This window comes from Hydra vulgaris, chromosome 10 (genome assembly GCF_038396675.1).
Source record: "Hydra vulgaris chromosome 10, alternate assembly HydraT2T_AEP".
Taxonomy (NCBI): domain Eukaryota; kingdom Metazoa; phylum Cnidaria; class Hydrozoa; order Anthoathecata; family Hydridae; genus Hydra; species Hydra vulgaris.
In genome coordinates, this window is record NC_088929.1 from 14,347,309 (window position 1) to 14,369,655 (window position 22,347).

Sequence of the window (22,347 nt, forward strand, 5' to 3'; positions counted from 1 at the left end):
TGCATTGATCATTGTTCTGTGAAACTTCAATAATAAATAACTTTTATAATAGATGACTTTAAATTGTAAATAAACATATAATTAAACAAATAATAATAGTTAAACATATAAAATATAAATAAAAAAACATAAAACAAGGTTTCGATCTCTTAAGAAGGAGTTAAACCTACATCCTTGATAGTACCTCAAATCATGCTAGCTTTATCATCCACAGCTCTATGCAATTTTTATGTTATGATAAAAAAATAAAGAGTTTTGAATTTATATGCCTACAAATAATTTTTTTTGTGGGCTGTTCATTTGTATACGCATAAAAATAATGACTTTTAAAGTAATGTTAAATAATAATTAAAATTATTATGTATTAAAATGTGTTCATTAAATAACTAAAAGCAGCTAAGAAATTTAAAAATATTATAATTAAAATCACAAAAAAAAAGTTTTAGGGGAAGGAAGGGGTGGTGGGAGTAAAAATTTGACGCATAATTTCAGGGGGGAGGGGTCAGTAAAGCGTGACAATTTGTTACTAGGAAGGGGAGGATGAGGGGTCTAAAAATGTCAAGATCTGCGTGAAATAATTTCTGGACAACCCCTAAACTATTTAGCTACCAAACAAAAGTTTGACATTTTAAGAATAAAAAATTAAAAAATATATATGATCATTCAATCATGGTGCACCCATAAGGCAGATGTTGAATCATGATTATTTAAAGAGTATTTCATGCTTTTTATTTTTTGTTGCTAAGTGATTTATTTAAATATACAATTTTTTTTAAAACAAAGAAAAACAAAAAAAATAATTCTTGCAGTTTTTGTCTAGCTTCCAACCAATACTGCTAGTCAAATCAAAAAGCTATTAAATCATCAAACAGTTTCTACAATATATTGTACAATATAAAGCAACTGACTAACTTATAGGCCACATGCAAACACTGTAGCATTTATTATTACGGGAACCCTAAAAACTTGGATTTAAGTCTTTAGACAATCTATCCCATCCACTTGAAAAAAAATTATAATGCTCTTCTCTATTTCCTAAGAAATGCAACATAACAAAAGTTTAAAAGGATGGCTTTTAAAAAAAACTCATCATTAAACAACATAACAAGTTTTAAAGCTATGGCTTTTCAGTGAGCAACAAAACAAAGGTATATAAAGGTAAATAAAGGTGTTAAAGGTATGGCCTTTTAAATATATATCAGTGATTATATAGATAAAGTAAAGAATTATGACAAAAATTTACTACTTAAACTGCTTGGACGGTCATTGTGGTTTTAACACTGGTGCAACTAACAATTATATCTTTAAAAAAATAAAATTTTATATGTATGTTGGGTATTTTACAAAAAAGAGTGTTCAATGTTCCTAAAAAATAGAGCAAAGGTAAATTAGTAAAAAAAAACATTTTATTCTAAAATTTTTTCTTTTACTTCTTTTAGTTAAAGTACTTACATTAAAAGTTAAAAAAGTTTTTGGAACAATTTTTGGAATCAAAATATTAAAAAAAAAACAATTTTAGCAAAAAAAAATTGCAATTAAAAAAACTATTATTTTAAAGTATTTAAAATAAAAATGCTGATTACACCAATTTTGAAAAATTACACATATTTTGCTTGCTTTTTAATATACTAATTATTTAACTTGTAATGTAATACGGATCAATTGTACAGAATAGTTATTGTTCTTTGAAAAAAATTTATTATTTTTATTTTTTTCATCATAATTTTACATAATAATCAATTAAATTCAATGCAAAATTAAATTTTTTTACTTTTTAACTTAAAAAAGAAATAGTTTAAAGCTGGAAGTTTGCTATCCATGTTGAAATTATATCATGTGAGAAGTTTTTAAAGGGATCCCAAAGTGCCGAGACAAGTTGTGTTCATATTAAAGAGAATGATTAAAAAAAAATGTTTGGGCAGAATTTTTTTAAGTAAAATAAAATAATAAAGGTATAACAAGAAAAACAAACTTTGTTGTTTTATTTGAAGCTCGCCGTTTCCATGTTAGACAATCTCTCAAAGTTTTTAAAATATATGCCGCAATCTACAGACTTTATAATTTATTCAAGTGTGTTTAATTCCAAAGAGTTTTAGTAAATGACATCATTGTAGAACTTTTTTTTTTTTGAATCGATATTATTTGTTTTTGTTTGATTTGTTTTTTAAAATAAGCATTTATTATCAATCGTATGATTTTCCTATAAATTTTATAGGAAGCTAAACAAAAGAATGTTTTTTTATAGAGTGCGAAAACCAGATAAAGTTAAGATTTTTATGTTAAAATATAATAAATATAATAAATATTCTCTTAAATGTAATAAATATTCAAAAAAGACATTGATCGACTTATATATTCTGAATCTTTTTACTTTTTATGTAAACAATGTGAACTTTTTTTCTAGTTTATCCAAGCTGTTTATCACTATGACATTTTTGTTCTCCTATCGAAATGACATTTTACAAATTCTTGAAATTTTAATTAATAAAGAATTTTGGTAAATGACATCATTTATTTGAGATATTTGCTGATTTCTTAAATTTTTAGTTAGAAAATATTTATAGATTTTACACTTAACAAATTTACAGACAGCTTTTTATTAATTAAAGCAATAATTAAAGCAATAAAATGTTTTATGGCAATTATTCAAGACAGATGGCCATTAAAATTGTCAATGTGTTGCAGCGTGCATTAAAAAACATATTATATTTAATATTTTCCAATTTATGTCATAATTGGCATTTTACATTAAAACGTGTCTCTTAAAATTACAAATAAAAAAACTAACAAAATTGAAAATTAAAAGTTTTTCATTAAACGATTTCAATTTTAAAATTTACTCGATAATGCTACACTTATTTGCAATCTTGACCATTGTTTAATTTTAAAAATAAAACAAAATAAGCAGTACATGCTTTAGAGAATAAATTTCATTAAATATATTGATTGCATGATTAAATAAGAATTTTGAAAATAATTGTACCTGCTGAAAAGTTTAGCATATAAATGCTGTTAATAAAACTTTCATAAGTTTAACTCTTTTGCTACCAGCCGTTTTAACAAAAATCTTTACGCTCCAACCGCACATTTTTTTGAATAAAATTTGGATGGCACAAAATTGACAACTAATTAAAATTCGAATAGTAAATCTCTTTTAAAAGCATAACAAACTATATATCAACAGAAAGCTAAACAAAGGAACTTTTTAATTCAATAAGTTTATAATTAAAACACGCATCATTGAACAGTAAGAAATGCAAAGTGCCTAAAATCATTGTTCCAAGTCTAAAACAAAATTCATTTAATGTATAAAAAGAATGTTTTTCTTCAAAAGACATTTTTAATTACTTAGCTAAATACTTATACACTTCTATGAGTTGGATTTTACAGGGTTAACGCTGCTTTATTTTAGAACTAAATTTAAAGAAGTTTTTTTAAATCAAGGATTAACCAAGATTTTTCAACTTTGTCAAGTGATAACTTTTTATAATAACACAATATGGCTCTTACTTGTTCTTGATTATGTAGAGAATTAATTAAACCTTAAGAACAAACAAATTATTTGTGCCTAGAGTAAAAATTTATTTACAAAACAAGATAAATTGTGAAGCATACTCGAAAGCTGCTACCAGCAGCTTGCGGTCAAAATTTGAAAAAAATCTTAATATATAATATCTTAATATAATCTAAAAATGATAATAATAAGTAACTTAACAAATTCCTTAATTAACTTAACAAATTCTTTAAACTTAATAAATTCTATAATAATTTGATAAAAAAAAAAAAAGAATTTTCAAAATTCATATCGATTTCATAAAAATCTTTAGAATTAAATGTGCTGGAATAAATCATAAATTTAATAAATAAATAAATTTTGTGGTGGTGGTGTAGTGGTAGAGCGCTTGCTTCATAAGTGAGAGGTTCGGAGTTTGATCCCCACCACATCCCTGGTAGTACAGCGCTCAACTTGTTTCTCCGCGCAGCAGCCTTGTTTGTCAAGGTTTATGTTTTAGAGTTATAGAGTTGAGAGAGGGTTATAACCATAATTAAGTAGTCTCCTTGTCTGTAGTGGCCTTCTGAGCCTTGGGAAGGTGAATTAACAAAAAAAAAATCTGTAGATTGCGATTTATATTTTAAAGACTTTGAGAGACTGGCTTACATGAAGAGGGCAAGCTTCAAGTAAAACAACAAAATTTGTTTTTCTTATATACCTTTGTCATTTCATTTTACTTGAAAAAATTCTGCCCAAACATTAAAAAAAAAAATCATTCTCTTTAATATGAACACAACTTGTCTCGCACTTTGGGATCCCTTTAAAGAATAGCTATAAAAAAAACATCAGCATACCTAAAATTTTTTTACCAAAAAGTTTATATTTTGCGCAGGCTATATTTTGCCCATGTAAGCTGACTTACACACACACAAATTATATTTTGATTAATTTATTTAAAGTTTAATCTTATATATATATATATATATATATATATATATATATATATATATATATATATATATATATATATATATATATATATATATATATAAATACAGTATCGAACAAAACATGGTGGACAAACTCAAATTTAGAACAAAAGTTGATCAAAAACTAAAAAAAATAGTAAAGCAATTGAACATATTATTTTTTATGTAGTTTACTATGTTGTTAACAAAACTTAAAAATTTTGAATCATACTAAAAATCACTAAAAAAGTTTTAAAACACATTTTCCCTAACAAACAACATTTTTCTTTTGACAAAACAAGGTGGACATTCAAAAAAACGACTGAAAGTTCAAAAAAATTTAAAATTAACTTATTATTTTTCAAAAAACTTCAAAAATTAACTTAATATTTGGTAGGACCTCCTTTACTTTTAATTACTGCTTTCATTCTTTGAGGCATAGACTCAATTAATGAGTCAACAATTCTCATATCATATCTCTCGCCAGGCCTTCTCGATTTGTTCAAATAATTCCTCACTGGTCTTCACATTTGCACGCTCAATCTTATTGTCAATTATTTTCCACAAATTTTCTGTGGGATTCAAGTCAGGGCTTTGTGCAGGTCACTCCATGATGGTGATATTCTTGTCCTTGAACCATTGTTTTACAATTTTTGACGTATGTTTGGGATCATTGTCCTGTTGAAAAATCCTTTTTAGGAGCATCTCCCACTCAGTATGTGGTAACATAACATCTTCCATTATATCTTTGTAAACAAAGCGGTCAATAATTCCATTAATTTTGTGAATAGGACCAGTTCCTAGTGCTGAGAAACATCCCCAATCCATAGCAGATGTTCCATGCTTAACACTCTTCTTGGTATATTTAGTATTGAATCTGGTGTTCTTTGGTCTCCAGACTCGCTTCTTGCCGCCGCTTCCAAAAAGGTTATACTTTGATTCATAACTAAAAAGTATGTTTATCCACTGGTCTACAGTCCAATTTTGGTGAGCTTTGGCAAACGCAAGTCTTAGCTTTCTATTTTTAAAAGAAGTTAGTGGCTTCTTGGCAGGCATTCGAGAAAACAATTTTGCTTCATTAGCTCTTCGTCGCACAGTGCGATTAGAGATTTGTAGTTCAAGTTTTTTGGTTAATTTTGTGGATGACAAAAATGGATCTTATTTAAGCTCTTTAACAATTATTCGATCTAGTCTTGGTGATGCTTTTCTTGGACGTCCGCCCCGATGGTTTGTTTTATAGCAGTCACGAGATCCAAATGATTTGACAGTTTTGCTTATAGTCGATTTAGCTATATTATATATTCTACAAATTTCAGTTTGACGTTTTCCGCTTTTAAAATCTTTAATAATATTTTCACGTAAAACACTTCCTAATTTGTCGTAAACCATTTTAAGTTGCAATTTACGCCATATATCACAAGTTAAATCTATTTTTAGTTTAATTGAAAAAATAATTGGCCAGACGTTCCAAAATCTATTTTATTATTTTAGAGTAATGTTATGATAAAAGTGAAAACAAAAGAATACGGTAAATTGAATAAAGACAATGAAATCTTATAAAAAAAGCTTCGTTTTGATTTGTCCACCTTGTTTTGTCCAAGGAAAAATGTAGTTTGTTGAAAAAAACATGTTATAAATTTTTTTTGTGATTCTTAGTATGATTCAAACGTTTTAAATTTTGTTAAGAACATAATAAACTATTTAAAATTAATATGTACAATTGTTTTACTAGTTCTTTTTAGTTTTTGATCAACTTTTGTTCTAAACTTGAGTTTGTTCACCATGTTTTGTCCGATACTGTATATATTTATATAATATATATATATTTATATATACAGCTATGCTCAAATGTATGGAGCACCCCTATATTTTATTTAAAATTCAAAAGTAATGAACAAATAGTAAATGTGAATGTGTTTATTTGATACAAATTATTTCAATTCAACAATATTATTTAATATAATTAATATTTTGTAGCACCTCCCTTTGCCTTGATCACCGCACGTAGTCTTTTGGGCATGCTGTCCACAAGATCCTTACATACATTCGCTGGTATTTTTTCCCATTCATCCAGAATTTTTGCTTTAAATTCTTCTTTGGATTTACATCTGTAAATTGACAACTTCCTCTTCAAAATAGACCACAAATTTTCTATGGGTGACAAATCTGGAGACTGGGGGGGCCACGTAATGAGGGGAACTTCATTTGTTGAAAACCAGTCCAAACTTTTTTTTGCCTTGTGGCAAGGAGCATTATCTTGTTGAAAATAATATTGAGGGACATCTTCGTCAAATAATTTCAATATTGATGGCTCCAAAACTTCATTTAGCATGGCAATGTAGCGCTCTGCATTCATCCTACCCTCACATAAAAATATTTCACCTACGCCACTGGAGGCCATGCAACCCCAGATCATTGTGCCACCACCGCCAAATTTGACTGTAGGGATAATACATTCCGGCTCAAATGCTTCGCCTGGTCGTCGTCTTACAAAGGTGCCTCCAGGTTGCCCGAAAATCTAGGTCAAAAAAGTAAAGGAATACAAATTTGATATTATAAATTTCAACATGTAAAATTTCAGGTACTTAAAGGAATAATTTCGAAATGATATTTTTTTTTTATTTTTTGGTTACACCGTAAGTCATAATGATGCCTTACCTCTATATTTGATTCGTCTGACCAAATAATTTTGGCCCAATCTTCTGATGACCAATTTTGGTGCTGTTTAGCCCATTCTAAACGAAGTTTCTTATGGTGCTCAGTCAGCAATGGTTTTCGGCGAGCCCTTCTTCCATGTAAATTACCTTCTTTTAAGTATCTTCTAACACTTGGAGCAGAAATTTGAATTTTTCTGTGCTCCCACAGATCGCTAACCAAGTCTTTAGAAGATTTGGTCCGATTTCGAAGTGAAATCCTGTTGAGGAAACGATGGTTTCTAGGAGAAAGTATACGTTTTCTTCCCGTTTTTGGTCTATTTTCGTATGAACCAGTTTCACTAAATCTATTTATAGCATTTTGCACTGCTTTCCTTGAGCATTTCATAATTTTTGAAATTTCCACTTGGGAATGTCCTTGTTTATTAATCACAATTTGGCTTCTTTCACTCACAGAAAGTTCGCGTGTTTAACTCATAATGAAAATAAATAAAGAACGATAAAAAAAATCACTACTTTTAAACAATAGATAATGAGCGGCTGACAATAGTTACGTTTAAGATAAGAATGAAATGAATATCTTAATTCGACAGAATTTATACTAAGTGAGTATGTAGACAAGTTAAGACAAGTCTAATCATGCCCAGACAAGCAAATTCAACATGCATTAAATGATTTACTAATGCTTAAACGTAAAAAACAAATAAAATACCATTTAAAAAAAAATTCATCATGTATATCTCATTTTTTAAACACAAATATATTTAAACAAATAGGTGCTCCATACATTTGAGCATAGCTGTATATATATATATTTATATATATATATATATTTATCTATATATATATTTATATATATATATATATATATATTTATATATATATATATATTTATATATATATATATATTTATATATATATATATATTTATATATATACATATATTTATATATGCATATTTATATATATATATATATATATATATATTTATATATATATATATTTATATATATTTATTTATATATATATATATATATATTTATATATATATATATATATATATATATATATATATATATATATATTTATATATATATATATGTGATGCCAGCACACAAAAAAGTGACCTAAAAATGATCAGATTCTCATTTTTAGGCTGGTGTGCGCAGTTTTATTTGCTACTTAACCTTTACTTACATTTGCCATTAACTTAAGCACAAATCTAACAGCCCTCTACCTAGAATTCCTCAACAACGTGGAAGACAAAAGTATTGAGTGCTTAAACCTAATCAGCCCCTAGGTCAATCTCAAAAAATTATTTCCTGCAGACTGTCAGTAGTTTTACTTCAAAACAATGACAAAAAAAATACCAAACTCAAACAACTAAGATTCTAGGCCAACAGCACATGTTCTTTTAACAACAATAAAAAAGACGAGGCTGCAATCAATCAAAATATAAAATGCAAAACAATACAAAATACAACCAATAAGCAATCAAAATACAAAACAATACAATTTTATGCAGAACCTTGGTTCACTGACATCAGATAACTCACTGGTTAACAACTGCACTGAAGCAATTATATAGGTCAAAAAGGTTCAGCCATATATAAAAAATGGTATTGCCACAACTGAAACTAATATCAAACAACTTAACTCCAAAGAGATTGAGCAAGTATGATGCATCATAAAATGTGGTTCTAAATCAATTCTTCTAGGCTGCATGTACAGATCTCACAATAACAATGACACAATGTTAAACAAAATAACCAAATCCATCACAGTTGCAAAACAAAATTTTTCCTCACTTAATCATCACCAATGAACTCGATCAAATCCTCAGACTGAAACCTGACGAAGTCTTCAGCTACACAGAACAAGGTCATGCACACTGCTTTATTGAGCTTGGTTTTGAAAGTCTTAGTGGACACCATCAAAACCCATGCAGACTACTTTGGCACAAAGCTTACTATAATGCAATATCAAGCTATACCTCAGCATTCGACTGGCAATCCAACTTTAAAGAATTACCACCTGAAAACTGTTACAAATTATTAGTAGGCAAGTACAATGAAGCCATTAAAGATTTTCTTCAATCCACAGAACTGCAGCACACTGATAAGAAAAAACCTTGGACTACTCCACAAGTAAGAAAGGCAGTTAAATATAAATGCAGCCTTTATGCCAAATTAACAAATATGCGCCATAATGTTTGTGCATTATTACCCACATTCTTGCATTATTTAATACTCTTTCTTAAGTCCAATCCCAACAGCTAGAAATTTAGCCCAAAGGCTGCGTTTATATTTAATTGCCTCTCTTACTTGTGGAGTAGTTCATGGTTTTTTCTTATCAGCGTAATGCAATCTTGTAGATGAAATAAAACCTTTAATGGCTTCATTGTACTTGCAGTAGCAAGTTACAAACCTTTTCCAATGGTTTCAAAGATACACAACAACGTAAAGCATAAACAACTTGCTAATTACACAGTTAAATCACTAGAAGATGAAAATATCCATTTAACCACAAACTAAATGTTATTACCAAGTATTCTTAACAATTACTTCCAATCTGTATTTGTTTTAGAATCCGCAAATGACAAACTGTCAAAGAAAAAAAAAAGACTTAACTTGCAACATAAATGATTACAATATTGAATTCACTGATGTCCAACTCAGGCTGGAGAGCCTTAAACAATCTGAATCAATGTGTTTTAATGGCCTCAATCTGAGAGTCTTAAAATTATGCGCAACTGCCTTCACTACACATCTTACATAGTTTACCGTAAATTGCTTAAAGAAAACATTATTCCAGACCTTTGGAGATCAAACGTTACGCCTATCTTCAAAAAAGGGTCCAGAACAACAAAATTTATGTTATTGATTGTAAAATTATGGGAGTATACAAATCAAGCAAAGAAGCTGTTTTCTTGCAAAATGACATTAAAAAAGCATGAGTGGTCAAAAAAATGGCTCTTGCTATTCAACGCAGAATGTAAAGTAATGGATGTAGGCAAAAAAGGAAACAAATCCACAAGGCAGTGTGCGTGACCTTGTTCTGTGTAGCTGAAGACTTTATCAGCTTTCATTTTGAGGATTTGATAGAGTTTGTTGGTGATAATTAAGTGAGGAAAGATTTTGTTTTCGCAGCTGTAATGGATTTGATTGTTTTGTTTAACAAAATTTTTGCGGGCATGTGGACAAGATATACCACTTATAAGCAGTACGATAACAAAATTTAACTTTTACAACAAAACTATAGCTGTATGCATTGCGTTTAGGTCCCCTTGTACTATATGTTGGATGTTTTTATGATTTTTTGTAAAAGTATTTGACAAACAAAAAAGAATTGCAATTAAAAAAAACTATTATATATATATATATATATATATATATATATATATATATATATATATATATATATATATATATATATATATATATATATATATATATATATATATATATATATATATATATATATATAGGAGTGACATATCCAGAACTTATTTGAGGACATTGGTAAAAAAAGAAACAGAGATTGTTAGAGGATTTTTCTTTCAGATTTTTTATAGAAATGTTAGAACTTCAGTGATTAAACAACAGTGATTTGGATGTCTAGCAATGATCTGTTATAACTAGAATGGCTGAAAGAATCAAATTAGAGGAAACGTTTTTTTGCAAACAATTCTGTCTCATTATAGGGAGAAGTAATAAAATCACACCCATGTATTAGAAATAGAATGTTAGACTTACTTTAGTTAATGACACTGCCGAAGATTTTCCAGAAGTCTCTAATACTTAACATCTGAGATTAGATAAAAGATTTAGTAAACCAGACAGGACCTTTTTACATTGACTTCTAGCAATAATAAAAAGACAGTTCTATAAGTTCTATAATATTGTTATCATAACTGCTTATAAGCAATTATGATGACAAAATTTAACTTTTATGACAAAACTATAGCTGTATGCATTGTGTTTAGGTCCCCTCATACTTTATATTGCGCCTCAGCATAGAACCAAATAGAAATAGAACCAAAAATTGTTTATAATTAAAATTTTAAAGGAATCATTTTGTTACTACTACATATCTTGCAATTTTGTATGTTGTTTTGAAAAAAAGTTTTTGAAAAAATTTAAATACTTGTTTACAATACCAAAATATAAATGAATAATATTACATGACTAAAATACGACCCATATTACATAAGTAAACCTATTATATTAACTTTTGCGATCATAGATATTTTTTTTTATCAAAGTCAACAATTCATTTAAAAGTTAATGATTTATTTTTCAAAATGTTGTTCACTTTCTTGAGTTTTTCAGAGTGATTATTATAAGGTTATTAAGTTTTAAAAAACTTTTATTTAATTTATCATTCGACACCTTTTACTAACATTTTTACTATATTTTAAAATTATATTATACTATTATTTAAAATAAGAAAGTTTAATGCCTACAAAGCTTAGCCTTCACATTGTTATGATAAACATAGGAAGAATGGAGTGAGAGGAGAACCAAACGTGTTTTTAAACAAGCTTTTAGTACAGCAATTGAAAAAATATAAAGTTTGTATGTATGCTTGTGAATGCTATCAGCAGTTTTACAGTTAGGAATATAATTTATTTTTATTGTAACACAACTACCAGAAAAATTGTACAAGCTCTTCCTATCCATACCCACATTATATTATGAAGTCAGAGTTTACCTACATAAGGGTAAGGAGCCTCTAAAAAAATTTGACCTTACTAATGACATCTGGTTTTATAATTTAAAACATTAACCTTATAAATTAATTGTAACTTTTTATTTTACCTCATGATAACTAAAATAAATCTAAAACATTCAAAGAACTTACCTCATATTTAACATCAATATTAAAACCAGGAAATTTATTTTGTTTCAATCTTTCAAATGTCCTTGTAAGAAAATAATACATATGCAATAATTATATTTTATAGAAATATAAGTAGGTTGTTAAATAATATAAAAAACCACCAATATTGTTGTTCATATAACAAATAATGTCTTGACATAATTTGAATTTTTTACAAAATACAAAAAACTAAATTCTTACTGTTTCAATAATCCTTTTGACATTGCCCATCCAGCATCAAAGTCAGGAAACTTAAAATCTTTAGTGTTATTCATAAATTTAAAATGGTGTATAATAACAGGTATAGAGTCAAACAACGCATGACCCAAAAAAACATTCTATGAATGTAATATATATATATATATATATATATATATATATATATATATATATATATATATATATATATATATATATATATATATATATATATATATATAGTTTATTAGTTTTGTTGTGCTTGCTGGGTAATAAATTCTTGTTTCATAACTGTTGTTTAAAAAAAATGTATTTAAATGTTGAAAAAGCAAAATTTAAATGTTGAAAAAGCATAATGATAGCATGGAGAAAATTGATTCATTCATTTTCTAAGATTTAATAATCTTAATAGATAAAATAAATTAGGATTATTTAATTTTTTGAAACAGATTAATGATGATAAGAAGCATGGAAATAGTAAATTTTCATGGTAGCAGTACCAGTTTCAAGAAAACCACCAAAACTGGATAATATTTTAAAAGTGAGGAGTTTATTTCAGATCAAATACAAAAAAATATACTAAAAAAACATCAACTTTTACACAAGTATACTTTTTTTAAGAAAAAACATTTGCCAACTTTTGATGCTATTGCACTTGTAAAAATTTGACCCTATGATGTTAATGCAAAGCCAATGATGCCAAATTAAAATTTTTAGTAAGAAAAAAAAAGTCAATTTTTTCAAGAATCCTTTTCATTGTTATGCATTGAAAAATTTTAAAAAATAATAAAATAAAATTTTGAAATATTGAATCTTTTTCCACCAAAATAAAAAAGTCAACACTGTAAAGTAGTAAAGGACCAGGGTTGAATTTTGACTGGGACTGGGGGCGGGTTTGATAAAAAACAGCCTGGGCCAAGTGGTTTGTGATTGTGGTGGCATAAAATTTTATACATCCAAATGTTTTTTTTTTCCATTCGAAATTCATGTTATGTTTTATATATATGCATGTATACTTATATATAAACATCATTATGATCAATGATGATCACATGATCATCATAAACATGATCATCATCATCACCATCATTATCAAGTTTTAGCTTTCCCCTTTTAATCTGTTTCTCTAATATAAAGAAATTTCAAGAATCTTTTTTTCTTAACTAAAGCTTGTTCATAACATCTATAATGCATTCTCTATAAGTTTTCTTATTTCAACCTCTGCTATTTTCTTCTGAAACTACTACCTCTCTAAATGCCGATACCAAAATCACTTTAATCTTCTGTAAAAAATATTGTTCTATACAATGTTTTTTCATATCTCTGTCTAAGATTAAGATTATGGCTCCTTTTCTTGTTTTGTTATAGTCATACCAAACATCCATCTGATCATCATCTTCTCTTTGGGCAAATATTATACCATATAAATACTAAAGTTTAAATAAATATGTAAAGATATTGTATGCCATCATTTAATTTATTAGCAAACATGTTTATATCCATATATATCCATTTAAGATTTTTAACATAAGAAATTTTCCTCTTCCTGCCATTCCAGTTACCCAGATTAACCCATTTTTAGACATCCAAATCACTTTGGCTTCTGATGCTTAAGTCAATTTTCAATTAAACACTTCTACAGCTTGTGGTTCTTACAACATTTCCATCATAGTCTTACAAAAGTGTTTCTCCAGAACACTTTTGAGAACACTCAAGTGTTCTCTTCAATTCTTGCTAAACTGTTAATAAGTGCTAAATTTTTAAAATCTCCAGAAAGCAAAGTGGCTTGTGGTTTTACCTCCAAAAAAAACCCAGTTATTTACTGCAAATAACTACGGTTAATTAATATTAACTTAAACCTGCAAGGGACCAAGGAAAATGGTTCGACTTGACAAATGCTCCATTAAAGCGAATTCTCATTAAGTTGAACTTTGTCTAATTTGAGGTATTAGTTTGAGTTAAGGTGATTTTTCCTTATTTAATGCTTAAGTATAAACTTTAAATATACACCATTATACTAACAAAAAGTGAAAATATTTCAGTAAAAGTAAAATGTTTCAGTAAAAGTAAAAGTTACACATTGTATTCACTTTCATTCTGTACAAAGATAATTATGAAAAAAGTTTAGCAACACAATATTACACCAATGCAAGAATATGTCAAAGTCTGTAGATGTAAAGATGTCAACAATAATAGTCAAAATGTCAACAGTCAACAGTCAAAGTAGATATATAGATGATTTAGTTATACACATAACAAACCATTATTTTGAAGAACTATGAACAAACTTTATCATAAATAAAATCACCTGTTTACATTATTCAATAGCTTGTGCAATTTTTCAGTTTTCATCATTGTGTTTGAACATATAAATTCATGCAGAACTTTATAACAATGATAACAGCATTTTATAACAAAAATTTATTGGTTTGTATACTAGTTTGAAGATGTATCTGTTTATGTACACTTTTTGGTAATATTATATTTTGAATTTACATTTTTTTGCACATGACTTAAAACAAATATACTTTATGTGTGATTTTAAAGTATGTTAAAATTTAATATATTATTTAAATTATCAAATACCTAAACATTGTTTTTATCTTTAATAAAATAAACTTTTGGTTGAGTGTTTCATCACAAAAAATACCTCATTATAATTATGTCTTGATAAGATAGCAAGCAGACCATTCAAATCAACCTTAGTTGTCTCTTCACAAAAAAAAATCCATTTCTTGTTACCATAAGATTTGTATAAACTGTATAAACAGAATACACAGTAAACAAACAGTAACAACAAAAAATAATGATAATAGTATGAATAAAAATTTAAATACAAGCTATAAATAAAAGTCTAATATTTGAATATGAATATTTAAACATAAGTAGTAAAAGAAAAAATAACAATGAATTTTAATTTTTTCTTTGAATTCTGCATATAGAAAACTGTATCTACACCATGCATCACGGTTGTCAACGATTAGTATGAAGTGTCAAAACATTGTGAAGTGAAGTTTTTCCCATTATACTATCAATAACATGTCTAAAAATAATATTTTAAAGATTTTTGATAAGTGATCCTGAGGTCCCTCAAGGCCTCTGAAGTTTAATCCCATTTTTAGAGAAAAAATTAAAATCTTTTACATTATAAAATGTAAAATTTAAACAAAATCATATTTAATATAAAGGTAAACAGATCAACAAAAAAAAATAAGTTAATGTTAGATTTAACATTTTAACTTAAAAAAAAAAAATGCTTTGGTCAATTTTGTGACCAAATATAACAAAAGGTGAAGGACTTTACAGTCTTTACTTAAAAATTAGTAATTTACCTGAAGAGTCTCTTATACTCAACACACTCATATAGTACTTAGTACTACACTACAATTTCACAAATTTAGTGTCTTCTTATCAAAACTGGAATATAACTTTCTATAATGCTTGACACCCTGCAACAGCCATGCCCTTTGCTCAATATTAGTTGTAATAACTGTAGCAAAACCCGAGATTAACATGACACCACGCTCCGCTGCATCATTGACAAGTTTAAATGAACAAACAAATTGTTCTGCAACTCTAAAAGCCTGAATTCCATTGCTCCACTGGTTTGGAAAACAAACCAGTGCTCACTTTTAAAATGTGGAACAATGAATGAGATTCAGGCCCAACCAAACTTGTCAAAGTTGTTTCACAACCAATTTTTTGAATACTGGTTTACCAAGGCAGAAGTTTTCTGGTATTGGAGTCAAAGCAATTGATCTGCTATTTCTTTCTTAAAGGATGTTTACTAAATAAAGAAAACGGCACAACTTCTTCTGACAAGTACCATTGATGATTATGGATTTTGTTAATCATAACGTCAGCAATATATTTGTCAACACTTCTAAAATCAATCATGTCATGAATAAACTGGAGGTCGTTCATAGGTGCATCTGCTCCCCATGATGTTTTGATCCATGCAGGAGTGTAGAAAAATGAGCCAAAAATTTATACATACGCATGAGTTTAGCAGCTATGTCATCATCATACCGCATCTGTTTGGAAAAAATGTATATATCTTTACAGCATATATGTTGTTGGCCATCCAACGTGCTTGATGCATCCCTCCTGGTTTGAGGAAGTAGGCGTCACATGAGGGAGTTTCACCCAAGATTATCAGAGTGTTTTCAACAGATTCACGATAATCATCTCTCGGAAAAGTTGTTGAATCTTTGCAAAATAGCATGTCTGTAAGTTCTTTGACAACTTCATGTTTTGTGTTTAACAACCATTTGTTTTCAGTTTTCAGTACTTGTATTGCTTGAACTTTATCCAAGTTTGACCATGCATCTTTAAATTTTGTAATTTCTTTTCTGGGTCTAAAATGTCACCAAATAATAATTTCCATACCAGCACCAACAACAAGTTCTAAAATGTGATGACAATAAGCTAGATAGAGTAACTTTTTTATATCGAATTGCTTCCATTAACTTAACAGCTATTTTGTGTATACCACTATTGCTAGCTGTTGTATCAAACACTAGAGCTACAACTCTGTCTGACAGATCACAAACTTGTATCAAATCAAGTGTTGCTTTAGCTTGAGTTGCTCCTTGGGAGTTAGCTAGAGAAGGTAAACCTAATACTTTCCTTTCCTTTATTCGGGAGCTCCAGAAATAAGAATTGCAAGTCAATCATATGTGTCTCTCAGCATATCTTTTAAAAACTTACCATCCCAATGCAAAGTACCATATTGGGGAGGATTCTGTTTCACTGTCTCCATGACACTTTCTGCAATCTTTTGACGATTGAACATTCTTGTTCTCTGAGTTGTAGATCTTGATATCTCAAAATCTTCAAGATTACCTCCAGCAGTTTTTATTAATGCTGATACAATCATTGTCAATTGATTATCTGACAACTTGAGACAATCAGCAGCACTGGCTATCTGGTCACATTGTATTATTTTCCTAGGTAGCTTAAGAGTTACATATTGGCCTTGATCTATTTTTGTTGTTTCTTGTTGTAGATTTGTTTCAAAATCAGGATCAATTTCAGTTCGGTCATCTTCATTTAATTGTGTCTCAGAATCATATTCTAGCAAAGTAGCAACTCCTTCGACCTGTTCTTCTCTTAAAATATCCAACATGCACTGCTCTCTTTCTAAAATTTTTGCTTCACGTGCTTGTCTTACAAGTTTCATTTTGGCTTTGGTTTAAAAAACTTTATCATGTCCATCCATACATGCTCTTCTTTCCTGTTGTTGGTTCAAATAAAAGTCGATATCATCTTGTTTTTTTCTTTCTGACAAAAATCTTGATTTTTTTATTTTATCTATGGCCTCAGGTGCACCAATGTTAAAAAGAGAATCCAATTGTTCAATAAAACTTGCTCTCTTGCTACCAGGGTCAGTTGTTCTTCCTTTATTTTTCATCAAACTCTGCCATTCATTCCAAAGTTTCATAACATCAAACATGCAATTCTGTCTGTATTTAGTTTTTATGCGTGCCATATACAAAAAACAAGGACTGCATCAACCACAACATAGGCAATATCCTTATTCTTCACTTTATTTTTAATATTTTCTGGATCGTTCCTTAGAAATAAGATATTTTCATAATTCATAATTTGCCTACAATCAGGCAGTTTGGCCCCATTAATTAATGTTGAAGGATGACCAATTAACCAGAAATCAGTTAATTTTCTTGTCACAGGTCTGCTTGGAGTTCCTTTATGTGAGCTAGAAGTACCTTGACAAAGTGGATTCTCTTTTTATTCTTCAGACTTTTTGTCTTAAGTACTTCGCCATGGTAATGGATTGCACTTTTTACTACTTCGAGTCAACATTTTTCCAATATATTCATTAGGGTGTCCCAAAAAACAACATTTTTGAAAAATATATGCAGAGACCCCCTTAATGTGTTCTATCTAATACAAAAACACTAGATTTAAAATTTTTTTGAATAAAAAATATTTTAAGGGGTCCCTCAAGACCCTCGAATATTTAATGGGTCTCTAATATTTAAAAAAAAAAAATTTTCAAAAATTTGTCAACCTGGTACTCAAATGAAGCAAAATTATATAAAAATTTCAAAAATAATATAGATTTCAAATATAGAATTGTTATTTTTGGTTTTATTACATGAAAAATTACGTTCTTTAACAAAAAAATGCATTTTTTATGTATTTTTATGACAATTTTGATAAATAAGTTAAAATTTTTCCAAATATTATTTTTGAAATTTTTATATTATTTTGCTTCATTTGAGTACCAGGTTGACATACTTTTAAAAAAATTTTTTTTTGAAAATATTAGGGACCCATTAAATATTCGAGGGTCTTGAGGGACCCCTAATATTCATTAAATTAAATTTATTCTTTCACTAAACAGTATCAAAACTCAAATAATACAACTAAAAGCCACTGAAAACCAATCAAAACTTTTTAGAACTGATTCTTTGATTAATGCAATTCTAAAAAAAAAGCAAAAAAATGTAATTTATGCAAAAAATGGGGAACATGTTCAGAGGCATTGAGGGACCTCAGGATCACTTATCAAAAATCTGTAAGAATTATTTTTAGACATAGAACTGATAGTATAGTGGGAAAAACTTAACGATTAGCACTTATGTGGGACATATATGTCCCGCATAAGTGCTAATGGAGCCTCAAAAAGAAAGGCAGACAACTCTAGACCACCAAGTTCAAAAGAATTGAGGGAGCTTTTGGTATCAGCTGCTCCATATGGATTATGAACGAAAAAGCTTGGCTATTTTCAAGACTATTCCAGAAGTTTGACACATTCTTGGCTATTATCACCATTCAGTTGAAACACACCCTGCACCAATATCAAAAGTTGTTATACAAATAATAGTGAAGGATTTGAAGCAGCTCTGGAATATGAAATTTAGCTTACTGTCAGTAATCAGAGCTGGCATCACAAAAAAACTAAATAAACTTTTGGTTGAATATAAAAAATGTTTAAGGAGAAAATCAACTTGGATTTTCTTATGCTGTTTAATATTCTTGACAAAAAAAGAAAAATAAAGAACAAAGAACAAATATTTTATAATCATAAAATGGCTGATAGAAAGAGCTGCGTTTTTTTATAAATATATTTACTTTGTTTTTAATTAAAGGCAATGTCAGTTGCTGTGATATGCGCAGAAGCTGGAATCTCTACCCACAAAGGAGCTAGAGTAACTGGCTCATTAAGTTAAATCCACGATGATATTCTCACTCCACATCAATCTGCTGTTTTGAGAGCTGGTAGAAGGTCGTAAGTTATAACTCTTTTTAAACTTATGGCAGCTTTTTCAATTGAGACAACCTTCACTTTACATTTTGATGGGAAAGCTGTGGCACCATATGATTACGGTGTTAAAAAAGTGGAATGTATAATTATTGTCCTTCAGTCAGAGGGACCAATTTTTTGGTACATTGGCTTTAAAACACTACATACTACAGGAACTTCTAAAAACCTCGCAGCTTTGATAAAGGAAACGGAGTTAGAGTATAATGTTGTCGATAAAATATCCCTATGCGACACCTGCTCTGTCAATACTGGTTCGTAAAGTTAATACTATTATTTATTTACAAATATGTATGATGCAATAAATAATTACATTTTTTTAAGTGGAGCTTAAGATGGTTCTGGTGGAATAATAAGCATTTTACAAACTGAGCTGTTTAACAGACATGTTCCATATTATGGGTCTAATGCTCACATTTTAGACCTTGTTTTAAAAAAAATGATAATTTTCTATTCACCAACACCATCAAAATCACCTGCTCCAACTGATTTTAAGTTTATAAAGAAACTAAAAGATAAGTACCCACAATTAAAAGAATCTTATGTCCTGCATAAAACGCCTCATCCTCCTCCTACTGTTAAAACTTGGAAAGATGATTATAAAATATTGGCTAGGTTTGTTTCATTAAACTTTTTCTTTTTTAACATCAATGAAATGTATGCATTATATATCCATATTGTGTATGTATTTTTTCTTCAGGTTATGCATTGCCTTCAGGCATTACTTGGATAAGAATATTTTACACAAACTGGAACTACCAAGATGGAACAGCAAAGCAATTTACATCTTACTGGGCTACTTTCTAATTCTCCTAAGAAAGGCAATCATTGACAGAAATGGCTAAGTTTTTTAGTTGTTCTTGGTCACATGCATGATTTAAAATGAGGGAAGAGCCCAATTGGGTGAACCTGAAAGAGGCCACATCAGCCTGCAACACAGCCCAAGAAGCTCTGACCAGACATATTTTTGGTGTTGAAGTCACATTAAAAAAGGTGCATTGAACGAATGAGGCTGCTGAGAGAGGACTTCGAGCTAAGGACATCCAAGCTTAACGGGCTAAGTCAGTTCACCCTAATGCTCAGCTAGTTTCTTTGTGTTGAAACATCTATGAGAAGTTATAATTTTTTGTTAACTAATTGTTTTTTTTTAATCAAATCTTAACACAAAATGTAATTATTGAAAAACAGAACAATCATTAAAATATACTTTTCTAATCATTAATCAATAATTTTTCTAAAATTTCTGATCTTCCTGTATTAGTAATGACCAGACTATCAAAAAAAGCTGTTATTATTATCAAGTTTACAAAGCTTCAGAACTTATAGGTCTTTATACTTGGCAGTAGTTATTGGTAAAATTGATTGATACATATTATGCAGATCAAGCGCAGTTTCTTTTTGATTATTTTGTCTATGTTTTACCAAAACAGTATTTTCAATATTGGCATTACAGTTGTTACAAAAAAAAGGATGTTTATCTTGAATGACAAGTTTTCTGACAGGTCGAGTTTCTATCAGACATGTGCACTTATAATATTGTTTTAAGTAGTCAGAAAACCTAATAAAAATTTACATAGAAAAAGTTTACAACATTAAAAGGTGAAGCTTTTTTTTTACAATTTTTAAGAACCTGACGCTAGGGCTGTACTCAAGTAAATAATTATTTAAATAATCAAATAATTTTTTTATTTGATATTGTTTAAATAATTTTTTGGATATTTAAATAATTCAAATAATAATAAATTTTGCACACTAAACAGTTTATTTAAAAAAAGGCAAACATTTTAAGGCAAACATTTCAAGTTTACATTTTATTCTCACTTGTTCAGCCAACAAGTCAATTTGACGCTTCTTTGACTGAGTGGTGGTTACATATTTTCATTATGAATATACACAACATAATAAATTTACTTTTAATTTTGTTTAGAAAACATAATAAATCTAAATAAGATTCTGAAATTGGAAAATCAGTGGATCGTACCAACTGAAAAACATGTTTTCATTCAACCACAAACTATGCTCTTCAGCATTTCAACCAGCAGCCACAAGCTTGATGATTTATCATCTTGAAAACATTAAAATTAAAAAACTTTTGGAGAAAGAAAAAAGAGCATTCAGATTTCAATTACTGCTGTTGTCTTAGAAACAAAATTGATTCACTTGAGGTTGTAACTTGCTTTATCTTATTCCAACTTTTAAGTTGGAGAAAAGTGTTGATATTAAAAATGGCAGCACTAAACTTAAAAATTCCCAGTAATAGACATGGAATGAAAAGTATGCTTTAGGAATATTGCAAAAAAGTAAAGTGCGATTTAGCTGATGACTTTGACGAAGAAAAATTGAAAAAAGACCCTTTTTTTTGTTATCTTTAGCTGAATGGACTAAGGGATTGCAGTAGTGAGAAAAGTCGGTATTATATTCTGGTCGGTATTAATAACCAGTCACTACCGAAGTTATGATATTGAAATTGAAAGTAAGTTTTTTAAATATCAACACTTTCAAAAGTTCGGTATTGAACAGTATCTTTTGAAAGTGTTTGATAGTGTAAACTTAAATTATCGCCACTATCAAAAGAACCAAACACCTCTTTTGGCTAGCCCGCCTACAAGACAAAATATACTATCTTAAATGATTGTTCATATTTTATACAACACTCCACCCTTTTGAAATTAAAAAAAAATTTGGTTTTTATCTCCCAAGAGACAAAATATGTATCAAGGCTTGATCAAAATTACATTGGTTTTTTTTTTAAATTTTATTAATAAAAATAAATATAGTTCAAACTCAAGTCTCCAACACTTGTGAGAAATACAAACAATTTATTTTAAGAAATTCATACGATATTATAAAAACTCGTTTGAC

The 22,347-nt window shown here is 28.6% G+C and overlaps 1 protein-coding gene across 2 annotated transcripts in view; it reads right to left on the reverse strand.

The window, feature by feature from the left end:
- Positions 1-22,347, reverse strand: part of LOC100200315 (beta-1,3-glucosyltransferase) — a 54,182-nt gene that overhangs the window by 13,259 nt on the left and 18,576 nt on the right. For both annotated transcript variants that reach the window (XM_065807314.1, XM_065807313.1), the window contains exons 6-8: positions 14,845-14,953; positions 12,198-12,334; positions 11,979-12,039 (exon numbers count right to left, since the gene is read on the reverse strand). In XM_065807314.1, coding sequence (XP_065663386.1) covers positions 11,979-12,039; positions 12,198-12,334; positions 14,845-14,953 — 307 coding nt within the window. The remainder of the gene's footprint in view (positions 1-11,978; positions 12,040-12,197; positions 12,335-14,844; positions 14,954-22,347) is intronic.